The following is a 20,350-nucleotide window of genomic DNA, read 5'->3' on the forward strand; positions in this document are numbered from 1 at the left end:
CCAAATTTCTTATCTTGCTTTTGATTTCCAAAAGTGTCTTAAAAATCCAAAGCTTCTAGAAAATTAATGTTAATATGGCCTTTATTCACAACTAGAAAACAGAAGAGACAGTGGAGCTGCCCAAGGCGCCAGCTTACATTATCTTATAATTTTTTTCATGATAAAAATCACTCATGAATTCATTATAACTTAAGAGATAAATTCCACTCCAAAATCCTCCACTATTCTACACATCTCCCTGTCTTTATTCCATTTTGCTACATAGGTGAGTTACCTAGTACAGTATGAAACGTCCCACACAAAGCTAAAGACAACTTAGGAACTCAAAGCCCTCACAGCCCTGATTTAAATCTCTTCCCCAGCAAACTTTCCTGGTTGATTATCTGCCTTCCTCTGAAATGATTTCTCAATATTCTCCAGCCACCAAAAAAAAAACACCTGGTTGATTTTATCAAAACGAAAAGATGTTCATCTTTATCTCAACAGCTCTGGGATCTCTACTGAAAATGAAAACACTGTTTCTAAAGCTGTCTGGCCAGTGCGTGCTGGTCAGGTACAACAAGCTACCACACACCACAATCACACTACACAGGCACAGCCCGCCTGTGAAAAAATACACCCCATTTCCCATGATCACAACCCTAGTGAAATGCTGAGATTCTGAGCACTGAGTTCATCCTTTATCATGCAGACAAGACCAAAATCAAATCAAAATGGGTCTCATCTTTTCAAAGTGGACATGAAAAGTCAAACTGAGCGCAATGAAAGGTAGAAGCAGATTCCAGGTTCCTTGACAAGAGAAAGAGCTTTCTGGAATATCCTACTTTTAGGAACAAAAGGACTCAGTTTTAACACACAATTCTCTTCTCAACAAAGAATTCCTTTCCTGCCGCCCCCCCCCCACCTCCACTCTTACTTCTTAGTTTTCACCCCTAGCTCTAGGTCTCTCTTCACTCACCATGGTTGCTCCTGTTCCGCACCAAAGGCTGCCTATGCTTGATCCTCCACTATGGAGCCCGCGCCTTGACACAGGCAGCCCTTCTGGAGTGTCTCCCCACAACAGGCACATTTGATCCCCACGCCTGTGCGGTCTAGTCAACCCCGGTTCGGCATCCAACAGGACTCCCCCGGCTTCGCTTAACCCTGTTCTCTTCCCTTACTCCCCATCTCATCCTTTAAACCCTGGGGCCCACCTCTTCCTTGCTCTTCTCACCTCTTCCCACCTCTTCCTTGGTCTGCCTGCTGTTAGCCCTGTCTCTTCACCTCACTGTTTTTACCTTGGATCCTGCTGAACCTCGTCAATCAACACAATTCCCCAGTTACCCTGTCCCAGATTGCCATCACTTCTTACCCCCTTCCTCTTTTCAGCTTTCCTGGTCCCTGATTGCCTTATAAACGCCCCATCTCTCGTCTCTATTTCCTTCCACCCTTCCACGACGCTCTTATTCCTAACTCCACCTGGTACGAGTAGTCCAGTGTCTCGTTCAACCTTCTCTCACTTTGAAGAATTTACACCCACTGCCACCACTAACCCATACCATTCTCAGCACCTCGCGATTCTCACCCCACCGCCGCCCGTCCTAGTCCTCCAGCTCTTCTCGCCCGGCACTAGTTCACACCCTTGTCACGTCTGGCTCTTAATCACTCTCTCTCCTCGGCTCCCAACTATTACCCCGGCTCTGCCCCTCCGTGCCTCCCACTTCCAAGTCCCACACCAGCACCCCTCACGCCGCTACCACCCCCTACAAAGCTTTCCCCTTCAGACCCTCGCTCTTCCACCTCACCCCAGGATCCCTCTTCCAAGCCTTGGTTTTCCTCACCTCATTCCCTGCCCGGCTGACTTCCTTGATACCCACCCCGGTTTCTGCCTCCTTCCTACCTCCTTGGCGGCTTTTTCTCACTCTCCTCTCCCTGCCTTCTAACCCTTTCTCCCCTTAATCCTCATCTCATTCTCAGAGCCGTATCCCGCAACCGCCCCCAAGCCTTCCTTCCCCTCTCGACTCAAGGCTTTCACCCCAAACCCCGTCGTCGCCCACCCCGCCAAAATCAAGCGCCGGCGCGCCTGGACTGCCGGCTCTCGCCTCCCGCCGGCCCCCGCCCCGGGCGCCCCCAGCCCGCCGGCGCCGCGGTCCCGCCCCCTGCCGCCGCTCCTCCCGCCCGCGAGGCGCGCGCCGCCTTTGTCGCCCCTCACCCGGTGTGTGAGGATTTGGCTTCTTTAAAGGGGAGGGCCACTGTGCCGGAGACTCCTGTCCCCGCCTCCAAGTCTTAGAATGGGCTCCCCGGCCGCCGCGTCCTCCCCGGTCCCCGTCCCCCCACCCCCCTGGAGCTACCCCCTTTGCTACCTCCCCACCTCCTCGGCCCCCTCCCCCGACCCCCCCGTCTATTTACCGCCATCATCAGCACGCGCGAGCTGTCACCAGGGCGCGAGACAACCGAACGCGGCCCCGCCCCCTGCCCACCCATTGGCCCGCCCGCAGGAGCCCCGCCCCCCGGACCCCGCATTGCGCCAACGGCGCAGCGCTGGGCACAGACCTCGGCACAGATGTCTGCTCCGAGGGTTCGCGCCACCGGCGCAAAGTTTAGGGTCAGCCACAAACGCAAGGCCGGCTTGAGCCTAGCGTAAGGAGCGGCGGCGTAGAAGGGCGTTGTGAATGGCGGGGCGAAGTTTGGTTGAAGCACAGGAGGGTAAATAAGGAGGTTTCCAGACAAAGAGACTCTTAAAGGTACCGAGTCTTGTGTCTGTCCCTCCTCCTTAAAGGGCCAGAGACTCTACCGAGCCCATCTCCGCCCCCTTCTCCTAAGTCCTTCAGTCGCGGAACAGTTAACGGAATTTTTACAACAGTTCCCCGCACTCTTTTTTTGAAGCTCCTTTAACATCTCTCCCACTGACAACGGGAAAAGCCTTTCTCACTATCCCGTCTGTTTTCGTGTTGTTCCTGTTAAAACACTAGGTTTTAACCGTGTCGTACAGAAAGAAGCAGCCTCCTAGCCAAGGGATTTCCAGAGGCGCGTTTGCAGAAGTTACTATTGGCTCCCAGACGCGTGAGCACGTGTCTGACTTTTGCCACTGATGCCCGAGGCGGGATTCAGCTGTTTTACGGAAATCCCAAGGAAGAGGTTTGCATCCCGTATACTGAAGACGTTCAGCAGATCGTCGGAATGGAGACCAGAGGGAAACAGAACGGCAGCTATTTCTACAAGTCTTGTCTGCTTCTGGGGTGCATCGTCCTGACATAACTTGCAGGGGGGAAGGTGGTGACGTTACCCCAAATAAGACCAACACCCAACACCAGGCTAATGTAATGTGTAAAGCAAGTAAAGGCTTACATTTAAGCATCAAGACAAGGAAAAAAATAAACATCAGTTATCAGCTACACTGGCTCAAGGCTACACACCTGTAAATGTGAAATAAAGGACAAAAGCCAAAGAACAATAAAATAAGAAAAGAACATGTGCATGTGTAAGCACGAAACTATAATGCCTGCAGCCAATCATAATTAAGCAGGAAAACGTTTCCAAAGATAACTAACTTGGACATTTTTAAAGAGGTTGGATGGAAGGAAAGACCTGGGATTGATTTGGTGAGGATTTCTCATGTGATTGAAGAGTTCAGAGTTAGAGCTAAAATTCAGCATTCCTTTGTAGTCTGTCACCTTTAGTCTTATCACTTTTCTTCAATTTTTTTTAAGTTTATTTGAACCAAAACCAATGACATATGGCGGGGAACAAGATCGCCAATGCTCTCTCTTTAAGAAATTCTTATCTTACATTATCTATAACTCCTTAATTATCTATTTCCTTCCCTTGCTCCCCAAACCCCCCAAGAAAATTCTTGGCGAATAAAGATTGTATCTTATTCAATGTTAATTCTCTAAAAAAGATCCTGACACATAATTAGCGCTTTTGTTGAGTGAAGGATTTGGGAGACATTTAAGACTGCTGAAGGAAGAGCTGCTCTCAGAATAGCAATCTGGGGGGGCAAGATTCTCGGTGCTGTGAGCATGTATTAGAACAGGGTTCTCTAAGTGTGGCCTGTGGAGCCCTAGGGATCCCTGAGACCCTTTCAGGGTCTCTGGGATCAAAACTATTTTCATAATAGTATTATTTGCTTTTGTCACTCTGATGACATTTGCACTGATACAAAAGTAACGATATGTAAAATTGTTGCTCCCTTAGCACAAATCAAGGCAATGGCACTAAATTGCACCAGCAGTCAAGGTATTCTTCACTGCCACCCATGAACAGGAAAAAAATACCTGTTTCACTTAAGGAAATCCTTGATGAAACACTAAAAATTATTTGTTTTATTTAAGTACACATTTTTTCAATACCACTCTATAGATATACGCACAAAGTACTGTTTTTTACCTAAATACAGTGTTTTTCTTGAGAAAAAGCACTTAACCAATTTCCCCGAATTTTGAGCTGAATTAGCAACTTTCTTCGTGGAATATCATTTTCATTTGAAAGAACAGCTCACAGATAAATCAAAGTCATTCAGCCTTGGGTATCTGACATTTTCTCAAAAATAAAGTGACCCTGACATCATTTGTTAGCAATGATCAAACTCAAGCTCTCAAGCAAAATTTGGAATTTTTTTGAAAACTTGTATCTGCTACTGCAGCTTAATAGCTTCCCAAGACTTTTCTGATGAGATTGGTGGTGATATTAACAAATATAATTTTTTGATATTGTATCATGAAATGTGCTGACATTTCAAAGATCTGCAGTATTTTCTAAATGACCAATGCATGATGCTACAAAATCAGGCATCAGTAAAAGATCCCTTCAAAGTTCAAAACAAACCAATGAATGTTTATAGTAGAGTACAAAAAGTTTGAGATTCTACATTGCAACAAACCTTTAGTGGACTTGTGATGTAGTATCAAAGAGTATCCACAATTGTTTGAAAAGGTAATTAATATACTCTGCCCCTTTTTCAAATGTGTGAGGTTGGATTTTCTTCATATTCTTCAACCAAAACAACAAATGTCAACATATTGAATGCAGATAAGAGAATTCACTCTCTTCTATTATGCCAGACATGCAGATTTGCAAAAATATAAACAATGCCACTCTTCTCACTAAATTATTTTAAATAGTATTTTTCATTCACTATTTTACGTTAACATACAATGGGTTTGTTACCTTTAAATGAATAAATGCTTTCATTTTTTCATTGTAAATTTTAATAACGTAAATATCAATAGATATAACCTATATAAACAAAAGCTCTTTGAGGTACTCAATAATTTTTATGAGCATCAAGGAGTCCTGAAACAAAAATGTTTGAGAATTGTGTATTAGATGGAAGCAGAACGAATAAGAATGCTATTTTCAATAATTCAAATATGAAGACTATGCAGGATAACTAATAAAAGGTTTTATTGTAGCTTCAGAGTTAGAAGAGTTTGGGTGGGGGCCGGCCCCGGCCCGGTGGCTCAGGCGGTTAGAGCTCCATGCTCCTAACTCCGAAGGCTGCCAGGGCTGCCGGTTCGATTCCCACATGGGCCAGTGGGCTCTCAACCACAAGGTTGCCAGTTCGATTCCTCGAGTCCCATAAGGGATGGTGGGCAGCGCCCCCTGCAACTAAGATTGAACACAGCACCTTGAGCTGAGCTGCTGCTGAGCTCCTGGATGGCTCAGTTGGTTGGAGCGCATCCTCTCAACTCCAAGGGATGGTGGGCTGCGCCCTCTGCAACTAGCAACGGCAACTGGACTTGGAGCTGAGCTGTGCCCTCCACAATTAAGACTGAAAGGACAACAACTTGACTTGGAAAAAACTCCTGGAAGTACACACTGTTCCCCAATAAAGTCCTGTTCCCCTTCCCTCCCCCCCAAAAAAACAAAAGAGTTTAGGTGGCTCCTCAATGAGGAATGGAAAATAGAATCAAGAACACTGAACTTTCTTTAAAGACACAGCTGGTTATGGGTGCAATCACAATATACGTGACATTAAAAAAAAAAGTTAGAGACAGTCACAACATAGGCTTGGGAGCTGAGGGAAAACAGGGATAAATGCTCCACATAAAAGATAGCCTTTTCTACCTTACATTTTTTTTTTTAAAGCCCAGCCTCTTTTCCTTTACATTATTATTATAGGAGAACAAGTAAAACCTCATCACTACGAATTAGTATTAAAAACATATTTCCATGCTCAACAGATGGTCCATACAATTGTGCTCACTGATCTGGTTACAAAAAATACACCTGCACGCGAATCCTTTTTCTGCACACTCTCTCCACACAGCTCATTCTCTTATTACAACGTACTTTGCACTGGAGAATTTTAACCTGCCATTACGTAAGGACCCCATAACTTCCCATCTTAAACATCCTAACCAAACACCAAGACCTTCAGAACCATTAACAGATGTAACAGCAGAGACATCTCTTTGCCTACAGAGCACTCTGTCCACATCTGTTCTCCCCTGAGCTTCTCAAGGAGCCAATGCAATACGGCAAATCAGCAGCATTGTTCCCACTTTACAGATGAGACGCAGAAAGGCCGACCTGATTGAAGTGACCTGGCAAGTTGGGAACAGTACTATGGCTAGCACCCAGCCACCCGCCTCCTAATTCATGTTCTCTCCCCTCGTGGGCTGCCTCAGGACACCTGTCACCTCTACATCCCTAGCCTTGCCTTTTCTGAATGACAAAAGACGTCCAATACTGAATTCTGCCTTTGGGACAATCTAGGACAGAGAAATGTGGTCTTTAGTATTGTCTTGTATCTCTTTTTTAAAGCCTCCAAAGACAATTCGGTAGAATTCATATTAACCTTAAAAACAGGTCTATGCCATCGGATGGGTCAGAAATGTGTTAGGAAATAAAAGAGAATAAAAAGAAAATTAGGGATCTTTGCCCTAGTCTAAGAATTATTTTTTTAACTTTTATTTTGTTTTAAGTGTGTTTTCCCAGGACCCATCAGCTCCAAGTCAAGTAGTTGCTTCAATCTAGTTGTGGAGGGCACAGCTCACAGTGGCCCATGTAGGGATTGAACCGGCAACCCTGGTGTTACGAACCTCGTGCTCTAACCAGCTGAGCTAACCAGCCACCCCTAAGAATTCTTTTTCAACTTGCCAATTTCATCAGAGTCTAGGACAGGGGTGCCCAAACTGCGGCCCACGGGCCAACTGCGGCCCATGATCCATTGTTAATTGGCCCGCAGCAAATTCCAAAAATATATTTAGTTTACTTAAATAAACCAGGTGAGGCAATACGTACTTCACCTTGAGTGAGTGGCCCGGCTGTTTGTGTATTTTACCACATATGGCCCTTGGTGAAAAACGTTGAAAAAAGTTTGGATACCCCTGGTCTAGGAGCTATTTCTCTGCCTCACCAATTACATCTTTCTGAAAAATGATAATATACTCATTATGCCAAATTGCATGACAACAGAATAATTTTCAGATCCCATGGAGTGTGTCATAATGGAAGAGAAACTCCTGGGGCCACCAAGAAAGCTATAAAGATTGCTTCATTCATATTTACTCCCACTCATTTCTAGAAAGTTGTGTGTATGTGTATGAAGAGACAAGAGAAGGCAGAACCGATAGGAAAGGTAAGAGCAGGACAGCAGTCCAGCTTCCCAGAAACTAAATGGCCCTGAAGGACTCCACAATGAAGGAGGGACTTCCCTGGAGAGAAGCCCAGATGAGGGGTCCAAAAGGCAGGGCAAGCTCTGGCTCACAATGAGCCAGTTGGATGTATCTCATCCCGGGTTCCCCTTTGTCTTCCTGCTGTTACCCTTCAGGGGCTGTTCTCCCTTTAGAGACTCACTGTTGGGATCATGGATCTTTGAGATACTCTCCTGACCTTTGTCATTTCTATTCCCCCCACACTGCACATGTGCACAAAACCATGTGCAGGTGCAAGGCTTCTCAGGCCTTTTGAGGCTCCCCTCGGGAATTAATACCCTGCAATAAGATTAGAACCCCTACTTTAGAGACACTCCATCCAGCACCAACTAACAATAAATTCCATCATTAAGTACAGTACAGCCTCCACAATCTGGGAGGGAAAAAGCAGGTATGTTTTGTTTTGATTTTTGTCTCCGAATTAATGAGGAAAGGGATGAAATACAGAGGGAAGGATTTCCCTAGATGAGGCCGTCAAGGGACGGTGGAAAGATGAGTACTGAATGCTGGTCACACTTGCTGACTTACAGGGTCCCTTCTAACCGGAGAGGCTGAATTTGGAATGCTGTGCACAATGGAGAAACTCACCTTGGGAGAGAGCCCACCCCCAAGAAGTGACTGCTCAACGGCCAAAGACACCAAGCCCTAGGAGAGGACCCAACTTGTAATACAGCTGGTTTCAGCCATTACACATGGCACTTGTGACTGGGGCCTGCAGCCCAAGGTACCCACACAACAGCAGGGAAGGAGAGGGAGACTGTGGCGAGGGAAAGGCAGTGCCGGGAGTCACAGCTATAAGCTTGGAGGCAGAGAGGAAATATACACTGGAGGCACCAAAAACCTGTCTACAAGTGGACACTTTGGTCAGCGTTGCTCAAGCAGTAGTTCACTGTCATCAGAAGTGTCTGGACTCTGATGGGAACTAACCACTCTGAGTACCTCCTGTAATTGCAGACATCAAATGTGACTGGTATTCACCCTTTGTGATCGGTATATATTGAATATTACAATTTTAATAGTTTTCCTTTCTTAAAATGTGTCTACATTTTTCTGGCACCCCCAGTATATCAGTCTTGCCTGGCTCTAGATCGGTCAATGTCCTCTCATGTTCAGCCTCCAGCCTTTCCTATACTCTATTTTAAGAGTCTTAACGTTTGACACCCAGAGGACATGTTTATGTGGGAATTCTAACTGCTCCTTTTACCCTCCAGGATTTGGAGAGAAATGTTCACTACCTCATCCCGAAGCCTCCGCCATGAATATGGACACACTGGGTAGAAGTAAAGTGGCGGCGGGGAGGAGTGGTCAGTTTCTAGGTATTTCCTTCAGTGGAGCAGCGACCCTAACAGATGGTCTGGGACAATGTGACTACTTGACACTCAAGATCTGAGGAGAGCAAGCAGGAGGCAGCACGGGGACAGGTACAGAGAATCAGACCAGCACAGGAGAGACCAAAGGAAAACAGAGCCAGAGTAGAAACGTTAATGGATACAGGAAATGGACTAGACCCAAAGTAGAACACAGTGTTTCCCCAAATCCTAGCAACTGCCTTTTGCTCCCACAAATTTTTGTCATAGTTCCCTTTAAATGGACTCAAAAAAAAAAAAAACTTATCCCAAGGAATAAAGAGCTAGCTATATTTTTCTCTACTGTACATTAGAGTAAGACATAAGTACTGCTATAAAAATGTTTTCCACGTTCTACCTGAAATCCCCTGGCACCACACAGAGTCCAGGCGCCACACTTGGACACATGCTGGTAGCCAGGAGTAGTCCTGAGTCTGAAGTTTGGTCCTGACTCCAGCCTCGTCTCTCAGCATGACCTATCTGGGGTCCACCGCCTCCCATCTTATAGTGAAAGAGAGTAGGTGAGCCTTCCAGCTGCCCTGCCTCGCTCTGACTGTCACAGTTGGCAGATCTCTGTGGCTCTGGCGAAGGTACCCACCAAGGTGACTTGTTAGCAGGGTCCTAGAAATTTCCCAGGTTTTGATCTTTCGAGGGTAGCTACAGATAGGAAAATGCATCTGGAAGCAAAAGAAGCTGGGTAGGAAGACAGCCTGGTGGAGAAGGACGAACATGAGATTTGAACCCAAAAATCTGTCATCTCCATTTACCAGCAAAGTTTAAGTTTTGTCGTTTATAAAAGGAGGATAGCCATGCCCTTTTTCCTTAAATGTATACATTTGCTCAACTTTCATTCAACCTGAACTTTCAAATATTTGTACACTGACAATTCTAAACTACTCCTGAAAACCCCATTCAGATTTGCACACAAAATCTGGAAGACATTGGGGCCCTTCCCACTAGTTACCAGTTCAGTTTTGGCGACTTGGCAAGGGAAGGCATATTGATTAAAATGTAGGGCATTACCCATCTTTTTCAGTGATAAACTTCCTTTAATTGACACAAAGGTACCCAAAGTGGCAGTTCTAAAAGCTTGATCTGTGTTCACTGGACTTAATGCTGGTCCAATGTATGCTCAAAGCAAGGGAAAAGAACAAAAGTGAAGCACATTGGTGTGTAGGGGCCATGACTGTGTCTCACAGGCAGAGTATAGTTCGGGAGTTTATACTATTTTTTAGGTTTTAGGGAACAGAGTCCCTCCTTATAAGGCATACGTCTGAGTCATATTTACACTTGATTTTTATGTATTATCAGGAACACATTATGTTCAAACTGCTGTCTCATAAATGCTGTCATAAAAAACTGGAGGCAACCTACAGAAAACTAAAAATAGATAAATCTGGACAAGAGCAAATATAAATCAGAAGGCCGAAAACGTAAGATCTGCACATTTTATTGCATATAAATGGTATCTAAGCTATACCTCAACTTAAAAAAGCAAAACAAAACAAAGGAATAAACAAAAAACCAGAGGGATGTGAGAACAAAAAATGCAGATGACAGGTCCTGCAGTTATAAAGTTGAACTGAGCTGCCTGCCAGGCAGGGCTAAAAGGGAAACATGACCACTACCTGATTCTTTTTGCAGAGGCTTAAGATTCCAGGCCCTTGGGTCTGTAAACACTTTCTCTCTCGGTGCCTTCAAGGAGGGACAGTACCCTTGAGGACAACACGGCAGTACGTACATTAACACGTTTCCTAAGAGCATCTCTGACTGTGTGTCTCAATGCTAGCCGGACTGAACATTTCTGCAGCAGAAGGGTGGGCAGGCAACGGCAGTCACATGAGCAGCATGGAGGCCCGACAGAGACGAGGAGAAAGAGCTCAGGAAAGCATGGAGCACCATGCAGGTACCAGGTCGCTGTTCTAACACTCAGCTCTGGGCACATGAGAACCAGAGTGGCCTTGATGCTAAGACGTAGGCGAGGGGTGACACTGGACGTGGCTCTGGCATCAGCCCTATCCCAATCCAATTCATGAACAAATGGCTTAGTTACAGGAGGTCCTAACTGCAAAACAGCACCAAGAGCATTCCTGGGCACGTCCACTGAGCTCCACGGGGCAGAGGCCATGAACTGGGCGCCCACATCCATTTCCTTCTTCATCTTTTAGGCACAGAATCCCGAGTATGGACTGGGCACAGAACTACGCAAATACGAGGCTCTGTAGCCCGGTACCCCTGTCAACAAAGTGTGGCCACAGTGCTTGGAGCAACTCCAGGTCACAGCCTTGAAAGAAAAAAACCTGCATTTTTCTCTCTCTTTCCTCCGTGGAATGTGGACAAGAGGCTGATGAATCTGCTTTGACCTTACGGGGGGGGGGGGGGACACTGAACAAGATAGAAGGAAACCACGTTCCTGACGACCTTGTAGAGTTAAATCTGCACTGGACCATCCGACTACCTCTGTATGCTCAGAAGAGAGAAAATGAACATTCTATGAAGAGCCACTGTACTTAAGGTTCTCTTTGTTCTAGTAGCTTAGCCTGTGGCTTAATAGAATTCACAACAGAATCGAAAGGTGTCAGAGGGAGACAGACTTCAAAAGACTCAGGCGACACCCTAAGAAATGCAGCTTGCAGGTCGCTTCAGACAGCAAGTGGAGAAGGACAGCATCCCACACGGTGTGCCTCCTACTCCTTCTGCAGGAGACACGCAGCCGCATCCTTGAGCAGAGCAAGAGCCTTTATTACAGCCCAGCCCGGACACAACATACAGCCTGCGCACTGCGGGCCGCGGCCAAATCCTCGCCAGCGGGAGATACAGACTCCTTTCCCCACCGACACTGGCAGGGCCACCCCTGTCCTACCTTCTCCCCTAAAGCAGGACAGCTCCAAACTTCGCTCTTCGTCATTATCACTGGAGGATGGGCCAGGTCCGGTGAGGCGCGGGGTAAAACAGCTATGGGGGGCTGTGTGAGGGTCAGGGGCGGGGAGTCCGCAGCCCCAGATCAAAAGCCACGCTGGGAACAGGAGGGAGAGAGGCCTCCATGCTGCCCGGGTTTCTGGGGCCCCGGGGCCTTCGGCTGCGGCACCTGCTCCTCCTGTGCAGTCCCCTGGTGACGGCTCCCCAGGGAGCTGCGCGTCACTAACGCATCCCGGCCACTGGCGCCTGCTGCTGCTTGCGGATCTTGTTGAAGAGCTCCATGTACTGGACCATGGTGTCTGCTGGGCCGTACACCACGTCGTGTCTGCTGCCAAACACTGCAGGAGCCCCGGGGGTGTGGCTGCCGAGAAAACTCTGTAGAAACTCAAGCAGCAGGCTCCAGCAGTCGCTAGCGACCACGCAGGGGCCATACTCCACCTGGGGACCAGAGGGACAGAGAACGAGGGTGAGTGCAGGCAAGGAGGGCTTCTGCTTCCCTCGCGCCTCTGGCCCCGGCTCCCACACTCCCCAACCCTGAGCCGACACACGTCTTCTGGCAGTGTTGCTGTACAGGAAACAGGCAACCCAAACACCAGGGATTCGACGCGCCAGCATCACTCCTTTCGGCACCTCTGACATTCTCATCTTAGAGTTGTCAACCCCCCGCCTGCCCATAAGACACAGGCAGATCTGGGATCATCTCCGAACTGGACAGGCCCTGCTGCGCTGGGTGAAATGCCAAGAGGAGCTCAGAAAAATTCTGAGAAAATGAAGAGCAAAAGAAGGTGGGTGAGTGAGTGAGAAAGAGAGAGAGAGAGAGAGTTGGGGGATCAACAGAGAGCAAAGCAGACACATACGTTCATAGCCTCTTGAAGACCAAACATGACTCCCAAGATGGACCTGGCATAAGCTCTGACCCTAAGAAATCATTTCCTGACCAAAGGGGACGGGGCCAAAGGATACACATCTTCGACTTTCTCATTCCTCTCCCCTAATTTGTCACTGGAGAGACGGCAGGAGGAAATTATTAGTAACCATAAGGAGAAACAAGTAGAGAAACAGCTGGGGTGTGTTTGTACTACAGAGTTGGAAATATGGAGGATAAACCGCGGGTCCCCAGTGGGTCTCAGCAAACGCAAGGTATGTCACAAGCTGAAAAGGGTCAGGCAATCTTGGCCCGCAAGGTCCCTAGAGTTTCAGAGCAGTAAGCACCACTAACGCCCTTTTCTCCACCGGGACGCTTTTCAGGACTTATCGATCCCCACGTCCCGACACGTGAAGTCCCTCCTTAAATGCTACCGCTGTGGGACAGACCGCAATCCCCCGTCAGCAGTCATCTCGTTGGCCTGAATTCCTAGAGCGCTCTGTGCCTTTCATGATGTTTCTTATAGACTAACTTCAAAGACAGTTAGTGTGTTCCGACCTTGTTCTCTTACTAAATCATAAATTTGCACAAGGCAGGTCCCATAGCTTAACTTTTCTTCTTCTTTTTTTTTAATCTCACACAGTGCTGGGTGCACGGTAGATTGTGGCCTCTCGATGGTCCCAAAGCCAGCTACTGCCACACCTCTCTTGGCCGTTTTCAACCTACACCTCTAAGATAACATCATCACACACCCCTCAAAGATGCAGTCTTTCCACCATGAGAGAAAGTGGATAGGAAGCAAAAGGAAAAGCACGTCTTTGCTACACAACTTTGGAGACCTGTCTTAAAGCACGCTTAGGGCCCATCACCCCCAAAGTTAATGGCACCAAAAGTTGCCCTGGTCTGCTCCACTCCTTCCTGGGATGAGTGACCGATCCCCCCACATAATTCACCTGCCTCCCTTTCTCTAGCAAGCCAGCCTTCCTAAGCGTCCCACCTGCTGTGCAGGGAAAAGCCGCCAAGGAGACAGGGAGCAGGGAGGCAGTGTCTGCGCTCAGGGGGCCGTGGACGTCTGTGGAGCCCTGTGCAGGGCAGCCTCTGCGGCACACACTGCTCTTGCTTCCCCGAGGGCTTACCTCCACGGAGATGCCTCGGGCACTGGGCCCCATGGTGACTGTGCCCACCTTCACCAGGAAGTCACAGTACTGGTAGCGGGTGCCCCGGGTCTCGATCTTGCTGGCCTTGGCGCTCTGGAAGAAACCCTTGAGCTTCACCATGAGTACGTCAAAGTTGGCATCGGCGACGAGGCAAGGGCCGCCCTCAAAGAGGGCGAAGCAGCTCAAAGGGAACTCTGAGTTGTGCATCACGTACATCAGCTTCCCGGGCTGCCCTGCGGGGACGGAGACCCAACTCAGCAGCGAGCCCCTCGCCAGCAGACTCCGCCACCGAGTCAAAGGCCGGGAACAAGGCCAGGTGGCAACTCTGGCAGAGGGGAGGACCCCCTTCCCAACAGCCTTATCTGGAGAACAGCAGGCCAGGCAGCATGGGGTCAACCCCACCCCCTCTCCAGAGAAAGGTAAGGGGTACGCAGGGAATTTCACGCACATTGATAGTTGAATTCCTAAGTTGAGTAACGGGCTCACAGATGGATGCTTCATGATGATGATTAGTAACTCACGAGACTTTACACAGTCTTTTATGCAATCCCATGTTACATAACAAGGAAAACAAAAGTAACGGCATTTCAGTATGCCAAATACTGCCCACCCCTACCTTCTCTGACCTCCCCCATCTTTGAAATATAGGCAGGGGCCCCACAGATGCAGCAAAGGGGAGTATCTGAGCCTGAGGCTGGGAAGGCGGGCCACAGCCAAGCTGGGCTAAGACTCGTCTGCTATGACTCAAGAAGTCAGGACTTCATCGTGAAGGCAACAGTGAACCCTCGGACAATCCTAATACGTCAGCTGACGTGGGAAGGCAGCAGTGCACTACAGCAGGAAGGACCGGGCTCTGCAATCAGCAGATCTAGTGTCAGGCCCCAGTTCACCCCTTGCAGTTTCTGAGAAATGAGTTTGCTCATTGATGGCTATCGATTTTCTGCAAGGAGGAAGGAAAGCTATTCGTGTATTTGGTTAAGTGGAAAATGGAAGAAGGCAAACAATGGAAAGCAAGATTCCTCTCTCGTGTACTACAAGGGTTAATGAACAGACTGCCACAATCCCAAACAGTTAGTAAGTAGGTAAACCATCCCCAACGCTGTGCTAGGGCTTAAGAGGCATACGAGTAGACGACGTAGCCCCTGGACTCAAGAACCTGACAATTTCACTAGAAATAGGCAAAAAACTTAAAAAACAAAGAGAGACAATTAAACAAAAGTGCTTACCTGGGATAGACCAGTAGTCTTTTGGAAAGAAGGAAAGGCTTCAGGGTAGGGAGAGCTCAAAGTGGGCAAGAGTCAGCAGAAAAAACTCACGGAGAAAACAGGACTTGAACCAGGATATGAAGAGAGGGTAGGATTCAGGAAAGAAGACATTCAAGGCCGGAATGAGTACAGCCATGGAAGAGAGAAAGGAGCAGAGGAGCAGGGGGCGCTGTGACCTCTATAGAGGCCCCCACTCCGCGGCCACTTCCTGAACACAACGGGCTCTGCACAAACCTCTCCCCACATCCCTCCTGATGGCTTGCTGCCAGTTCATACCTTTCACCGCCTGATAAATCCAGTTCAAACACTTCAACCCTCAAACAAAAAAAGACATCGAAGGTGATCTGTCATTCTGTTCTTGTGCAAACTCACTGTGACTACATACTTAATTCATGTAAGTCAGCAGGTGTTCTCGCTATCTTGAAAATATTTTGAAAATCAACTAAGGTTTTATTTTAATAAAGAAGGCACTTCCAGTTGTTTGTATTTTTAATCACAACAAAGTACTTTCTTACCTGCACAAAGCAAGCAGAACCAGTTACTGTCCCCCTTTTACAGACGAGGGAAATGAAGCTAATGGACCCAGGCCAGCAGCACCCCCGGGAACTTGTTAGATGCAAATGATCCATCCCACGCTAGATCTACTGAGTCAGAAAGTTGGGGAGCAGGGACAAGCCATCTGTGTTAACACGTCCTCCGGGAGATGCTAACGGCCAGTGTGAGAACCGCTGGGCTAACGGCAACAGAGCCAGCAAGCGGCAGAGCTGCAACTCCAACCCACGCCTCCGACCTAACGCTCACTCTTCCCTTCCTACCCACGTCCTGCCACGAATGTGCTGTCTCCCCAAACAGACAGCAGCTCCTTGAAAAGAAAGGTCTGATCAGGAAAACAGAGCCAACACCAAGTAGTTTCGTGAGAGTAGTTTATCTATATACAAATGTTTTGTTTTCTAAATGCTTTCGTAATTGTTATCTTTTGATTATTATGTCCTTCCTACTGAAGGCAAAACAAATGGTAACACTGCAATTTTATAGATGGAACTCAGTACAGCTCTTAGCTACCATTTATTAAAGGTTTAGTGTATGACAATCTCAGTTCTAAGTGCTTTGCACGTATTAACTTATTTAATTAGCACAACACTGTAAATGATTATCTTCATTTTACAGATTAGACAATTGTATTGGGAAAGGTGCAAAAACAGGGCACTTACCAGATCTTATGGTTTCATGAGAGAGGATTTAATACAAGGAATGAAATACAGGGGTTAGAAGAACTAAAAAACCAAATGGAATAATAAGATCATCCCAAGATTAGCAACACAGGGAGCCACTACTATCCCTACGGCTGGAAGACAAAAGAGAAGATGTGCTGTCATTAGAGCCAGGAATGAAGGCTGCCTAGCAGGAGCTGGAACCAAGGAGGAGACACAGCAGAGACATTCCCCAAAGCAGAGGGAGAGCGATACTGGGGTTTCCCTTTCTCCCATCCTTTCATCTGCCCCAGTGCCTCTCTGGCCAAAGGTAGCTAAAAAGGGGTACCTGGTAAATGCAGTTTGCAGGGGAAATTCAAGGAATGGATCTATGGGGAAATAGGCAAATGGTCACCCCCGAAACAGACACAGGTTGCGGGACTAAGCTCAAGTGAGAGCTGGGACACAGTTCCCTGGTTGCATATCTAGACGCGCAATCACCGTGCGATGGAACTGTCCAAGGTAAAGTCACTGCAGAGCCAAGACTAAGAGAACCCAGGTTCCCTAACTCATAGTCAGAGATGCTCTTTGCCTCCTTAATACCACCCCCACCACCATCCACAGCCCATCTCACCTCTTAATACATTTAAAACAAAAGCTGATTCATTGGTCAAGGTTATGCTAATGAGATAGCTAAGGCCACCATCTAGGTGTGGGAAACAGGAAGCCTTTCTGCAGAAAGTTCTAAGAACTCTAAAGCTCTAGCAGAATGCTATACAAAGACTTGTGAGTCTGAAAGGAGACCTTCTCAAACTTCAGAGACATAAAGAACATCTAGGAAGCTTGTTAAAATGTAGCTTATGAGACCTACACCAGTCAGTTGGCAAGCAGGGCCAAGAAACTGCACCTGTAACAAGTAACCCAGATGATTTTGACGTAGTTAGTCACCAACTCTCTGAGAAACATTGCTTTAAAAGTGCAAAAAAACTAAAACGTAGGCCCCGTCTAAGAGCTAAGTGACCAAGAATTAATGAATTCAGAAACACATCCGCCACCTGCTCAAGAATACTGCCCTCAGGGTAGCCCGTTAGCTCAGTTGGTTAGAGTGTGGTGCTGATAACACCAAGTTGCCACATGGGCCACTTGGAGCTGCGCCCTCCTTAAAAAACAACAACAACAACAAAAAAACACCCTCGGAGAAGAGCAGAAAGATTCCAATGAACACAAACGCCTATCAGCTCCAAGCCAGGTTCCAGCCGTCTTGCAGACCCATCTCACTGACCTTGGCTGCCCAGGGTTGAGGCGGCCGTGTGGTAGGTCTCACAGTCCACACAAAACGTTCCTTGCTTCTCTGCCCCCAGCATCTCCAATTTCCGGGTGAGGAGCTCCACGGTCTGCTGGACACTCTTGCCCTCAGCCACAGGCATCTGGGACACACTGGAAGGGAGAGGACCGAAGCATCAGTACCCAGAGACACACGGGCACTTGCTGGGTCATGTGATCACCCACAGATTCACAGCCCCTCAGGGCCAGAAGTTACCTTAGAGACCACTTACCAGGACTCTCTCATTTTAAAGAGGAGGAGACAGGGGACCACAGTCCTTGAGAACCAGAGCACAGGTCTCGGGTCACCAGTGCAGTGAACTTCCTACCTATCACCCCAGAAGTTGCTGAGCATGGCATGTGTGCCAACATTCAAGAGAAGATTTTAGGGCACACAAACTGAGCATTGTTAACAGTGAGTCGTAGAACGAGAAAGGATTTCCTTGCAAGTCTTTAAGTTCTGATTGTATCAAGGACAAAGCCTCAATGGGGGGTTCGTTTGTTTTTCCCAACTTTCTAACACTTCGAATGTGCACTGTCCAGTGCAGCAGCCACAAGCCACATGTAGCCATTTAAACTAATAGAACAAATTAAATTACAAATTCAACGGCTCAGCTGCACTACCCGCATTTCAATAGCCACACGTGGCTGGGGGCTACTGTATTAGTGCTGACAGAACACTTCCACCAATGCAAAACATTCTATTTGACAGCCCTAGGATCTAAGACAAAGCCTCAAGTGTATAAACTTTGGGAGTGAGAGGCAATAACACGTACAAGAATTTCATCAAGACAAGAAAGCAAAAAATGTTATTTCCAAGATTTCCTTCTCTGGTGAGTGAAACTGGCTTCCTCCTCAGAGAGGGAGGTAACAATCACCAAGCCCCAACTATGTGCCAGACAGTACCCAACGGCCTTGAGATGAATTTATTATTCTAATCCTCACAACAGCCCTAGAAGATGTTCTATAATTTATCTCCTTGTTAACATAAGGAAACTGAAGTACAGAGGGCATGACCGACTTGCACAACAAGGTCCCACACCGTGGTGTGGTGTAGCCAAGATTCAACGCCAGAAGAGCTGGCTCCATGTCTGTGGTCTTAACCAGCACACTAGACTATTCCCTAGGATTCTAGTTGCCTGTTAAAATACTTTTAAGGAAAAGAAATAGATTTCAATGAAAACATGAATAAGTAAGAGTACAGATGGTACTTAGCTACATAAAATCATAAAGACAGTCATACGTGACTGACTTTTGGGAGACTCTGCATTACTTTATTATAATCAATCAACTAAATGAAGCTGTCAAGGTAGAGTCCTACTGTTGCTAAAAAGTGTTACTACTCTCTACCAGAAAAAGCATGATAAGTAATGATGATGATGTGCCTTATTTTGAAATATAAGAGAATCCCTCAACTGATGCTACTAGGGTGAGAAGTCCCAGGAGCCTGAAAAAGTTGATAAGGGTCCCCACAGAGAGGCTTGCCTTCTGTCTGCCTTCTCTACTGACAAAACGGGCTTCCAGAGTTCCCAGCTTCTGTGCTGCAAACTTTTCATTCCCATCCCTTACACATTTCCGTTACACTGGAGAACTTAAGAAAGGCTTGGGATGTCAACTGTAGAAACAAAAGTGCAATCACTGACAAACCTGTGAGAACCTGGGCTACCAGGATTGTTCCCACAGGTTCTTATATGAGAAGCCTATGGCCGCTGACTTCAGACATCCTGGCCTCCAGCCATCTGTGACTGGAAATGCTCACACTGACCTATTAAAGAAAAAAAAAAAACACCCTGAATTTAGCATTTTGTAACTAATACCTCCAAGAACACTAGGCCCATACCTTTTCTTGCCACTCTGACTTATAACGTTAGAGAGAGAGAGAAAAACAAAAGTCCATAGAAATTAGGCCAACCATGTAATTACACATAGTGTAAGGCCTGGACCCCAACATCCTAATTCCCAATAGCTTCTTTTTTTCCTCTCTAGACCCAAGATCTTACAATGGCCAAACTAGAACCAGACACAGGCTCGTCTAACTGCATTTAGTGGCTGTAGGAAGGGGCAGGAGAAAGCCTAAAAACGATAGTCTCCTGGTTGCCTATTCCACACCAGCTCCAGCCCTGCCTACAAATAGGTCCTAATCCGCACATCCTATTTCCGACCCTAAAGTTCCACCCCGGGCAGTACTATCTCCTCACCGGCAGGAAGAAGTACCAAAAAAAAAAAAAAAAGGAGGTACCCAAACACTGATAGGTTCCTGGTCGCGGGGGGGACCCAGGAGAAAGGCCGGCGTATCTCCAAGGAACCAGGCCCGGAGAATCCGCAGCCCTCAGGGTGTCTCCCTCACCCACACGATCCGAGGACATATTGCTCAGCTCCTAGGGACGGCCGACCCTGGTCCCGACCCTGCTCCCGGGTACCCTCCAGGCTCCGAGGGCCCTTCACGACCCCAAGTCACGCCCCACAAAATCCCCTGCAGCATTACCAAGTCACTCCCATGGTGTAAGGTCAGGAGGGTGACAGGACGCAGCAGTGGAAACGCGGAGCCCTCTGGACGCTCACATTAGGGAAGACTCCTCCGATGCAAGACTCGCGGGAGGGAGGCGCTCCGGAAGTGACGTAAAAACAGAGCGCCTAGTCGTCGC

At 47.4% G+C, this 20,350-nt stretch overlaps 2 protein-coding genes across 4 annotated transcripts in view; both read right to left on the reverse strand.

Moving 5' to 3' along the window:
• The window catches only part of USP49 (ubiquitin specific peptidase 49), a 73,454-nt gene extending 71,501 nt beyond the window's left edge, over positions 1-1,953 (reverse strand). Inside the window, exon 1 of one of the 3 annotated variants that reach the window (XM_019738400.2) lies at positions 959-1,951. The gene's annotated coding sequence lies outside the window, so the exon portion shown is untranslated. Of the gene's footprint in view, positions 1-958 lie in introns of all 3 variants that reach the window. The other 2 variants (XM_074332909.1, XM_074332908.1) reach the window with 2 other exon arrangements.
• Positions 1,954-10,420: 8,467 nt separating this feature from the next.
• Positions 10,421-20,329, reverse strand: MED20 (mediator complex subunit 20). Its single transcript, XM_019738343.2, has 4 exons — positions 20,191-20,329; positions 17,665-17,819; positions 13,907-14,160; positions 10,421-12,343 (listed from the first exon to the last, which is right to left on the reverse strand). The coding sequence occupies exons 1-4, from the start codon at positions 20,202-20,204 to the stop codon at positions 12,128-12,130; spliced, it is 639 nt and encodes a 212-aa protein (XP_019593902.1). The 5' UTR covers positions 20,205-20,329; the 3' UTR covers positions 10,421-12,127.
• Positions 20,330-20,350: the final 21 nt, after the last annotated feature.

This window comes from Rhinolophus sinicus, linkage group LG05, assembly GCF_036562045.2.
Source record: "Rhinolophus sinicus isolate RSC01 linkage group LG05, ASM3656204v1, whole genome shotgun sequence".
Classification (NCBI taxonomy): domain Eukaryota; kingdom Metazoa; phylum Chordata; class Mammalia; order Chiroptera; family Rhinolophidae; genus Rhinolophus; species Rhinolophus sinicus.

Bases quoted from the DNA above. Each gene is read 5' to 3' on its own strand.
- MED20 (XM_019738343.2), bottom strand. The intron at 14,161-17,664 runs GTCAGTGAGATG...CCGTCCCCGCAG, and splicing joins CTCAACCCTGGGCAGCCAAG to GGCAGCCCGGGAAGCTGATG. The intron at 12,344-13,906 runs GTAAGCCCTCGG...TCTGGTCCCCAG, and splicing joins CCCGAGGCATCTCCGTGGAG to GTGGAGTATGGCCCCTGCGT.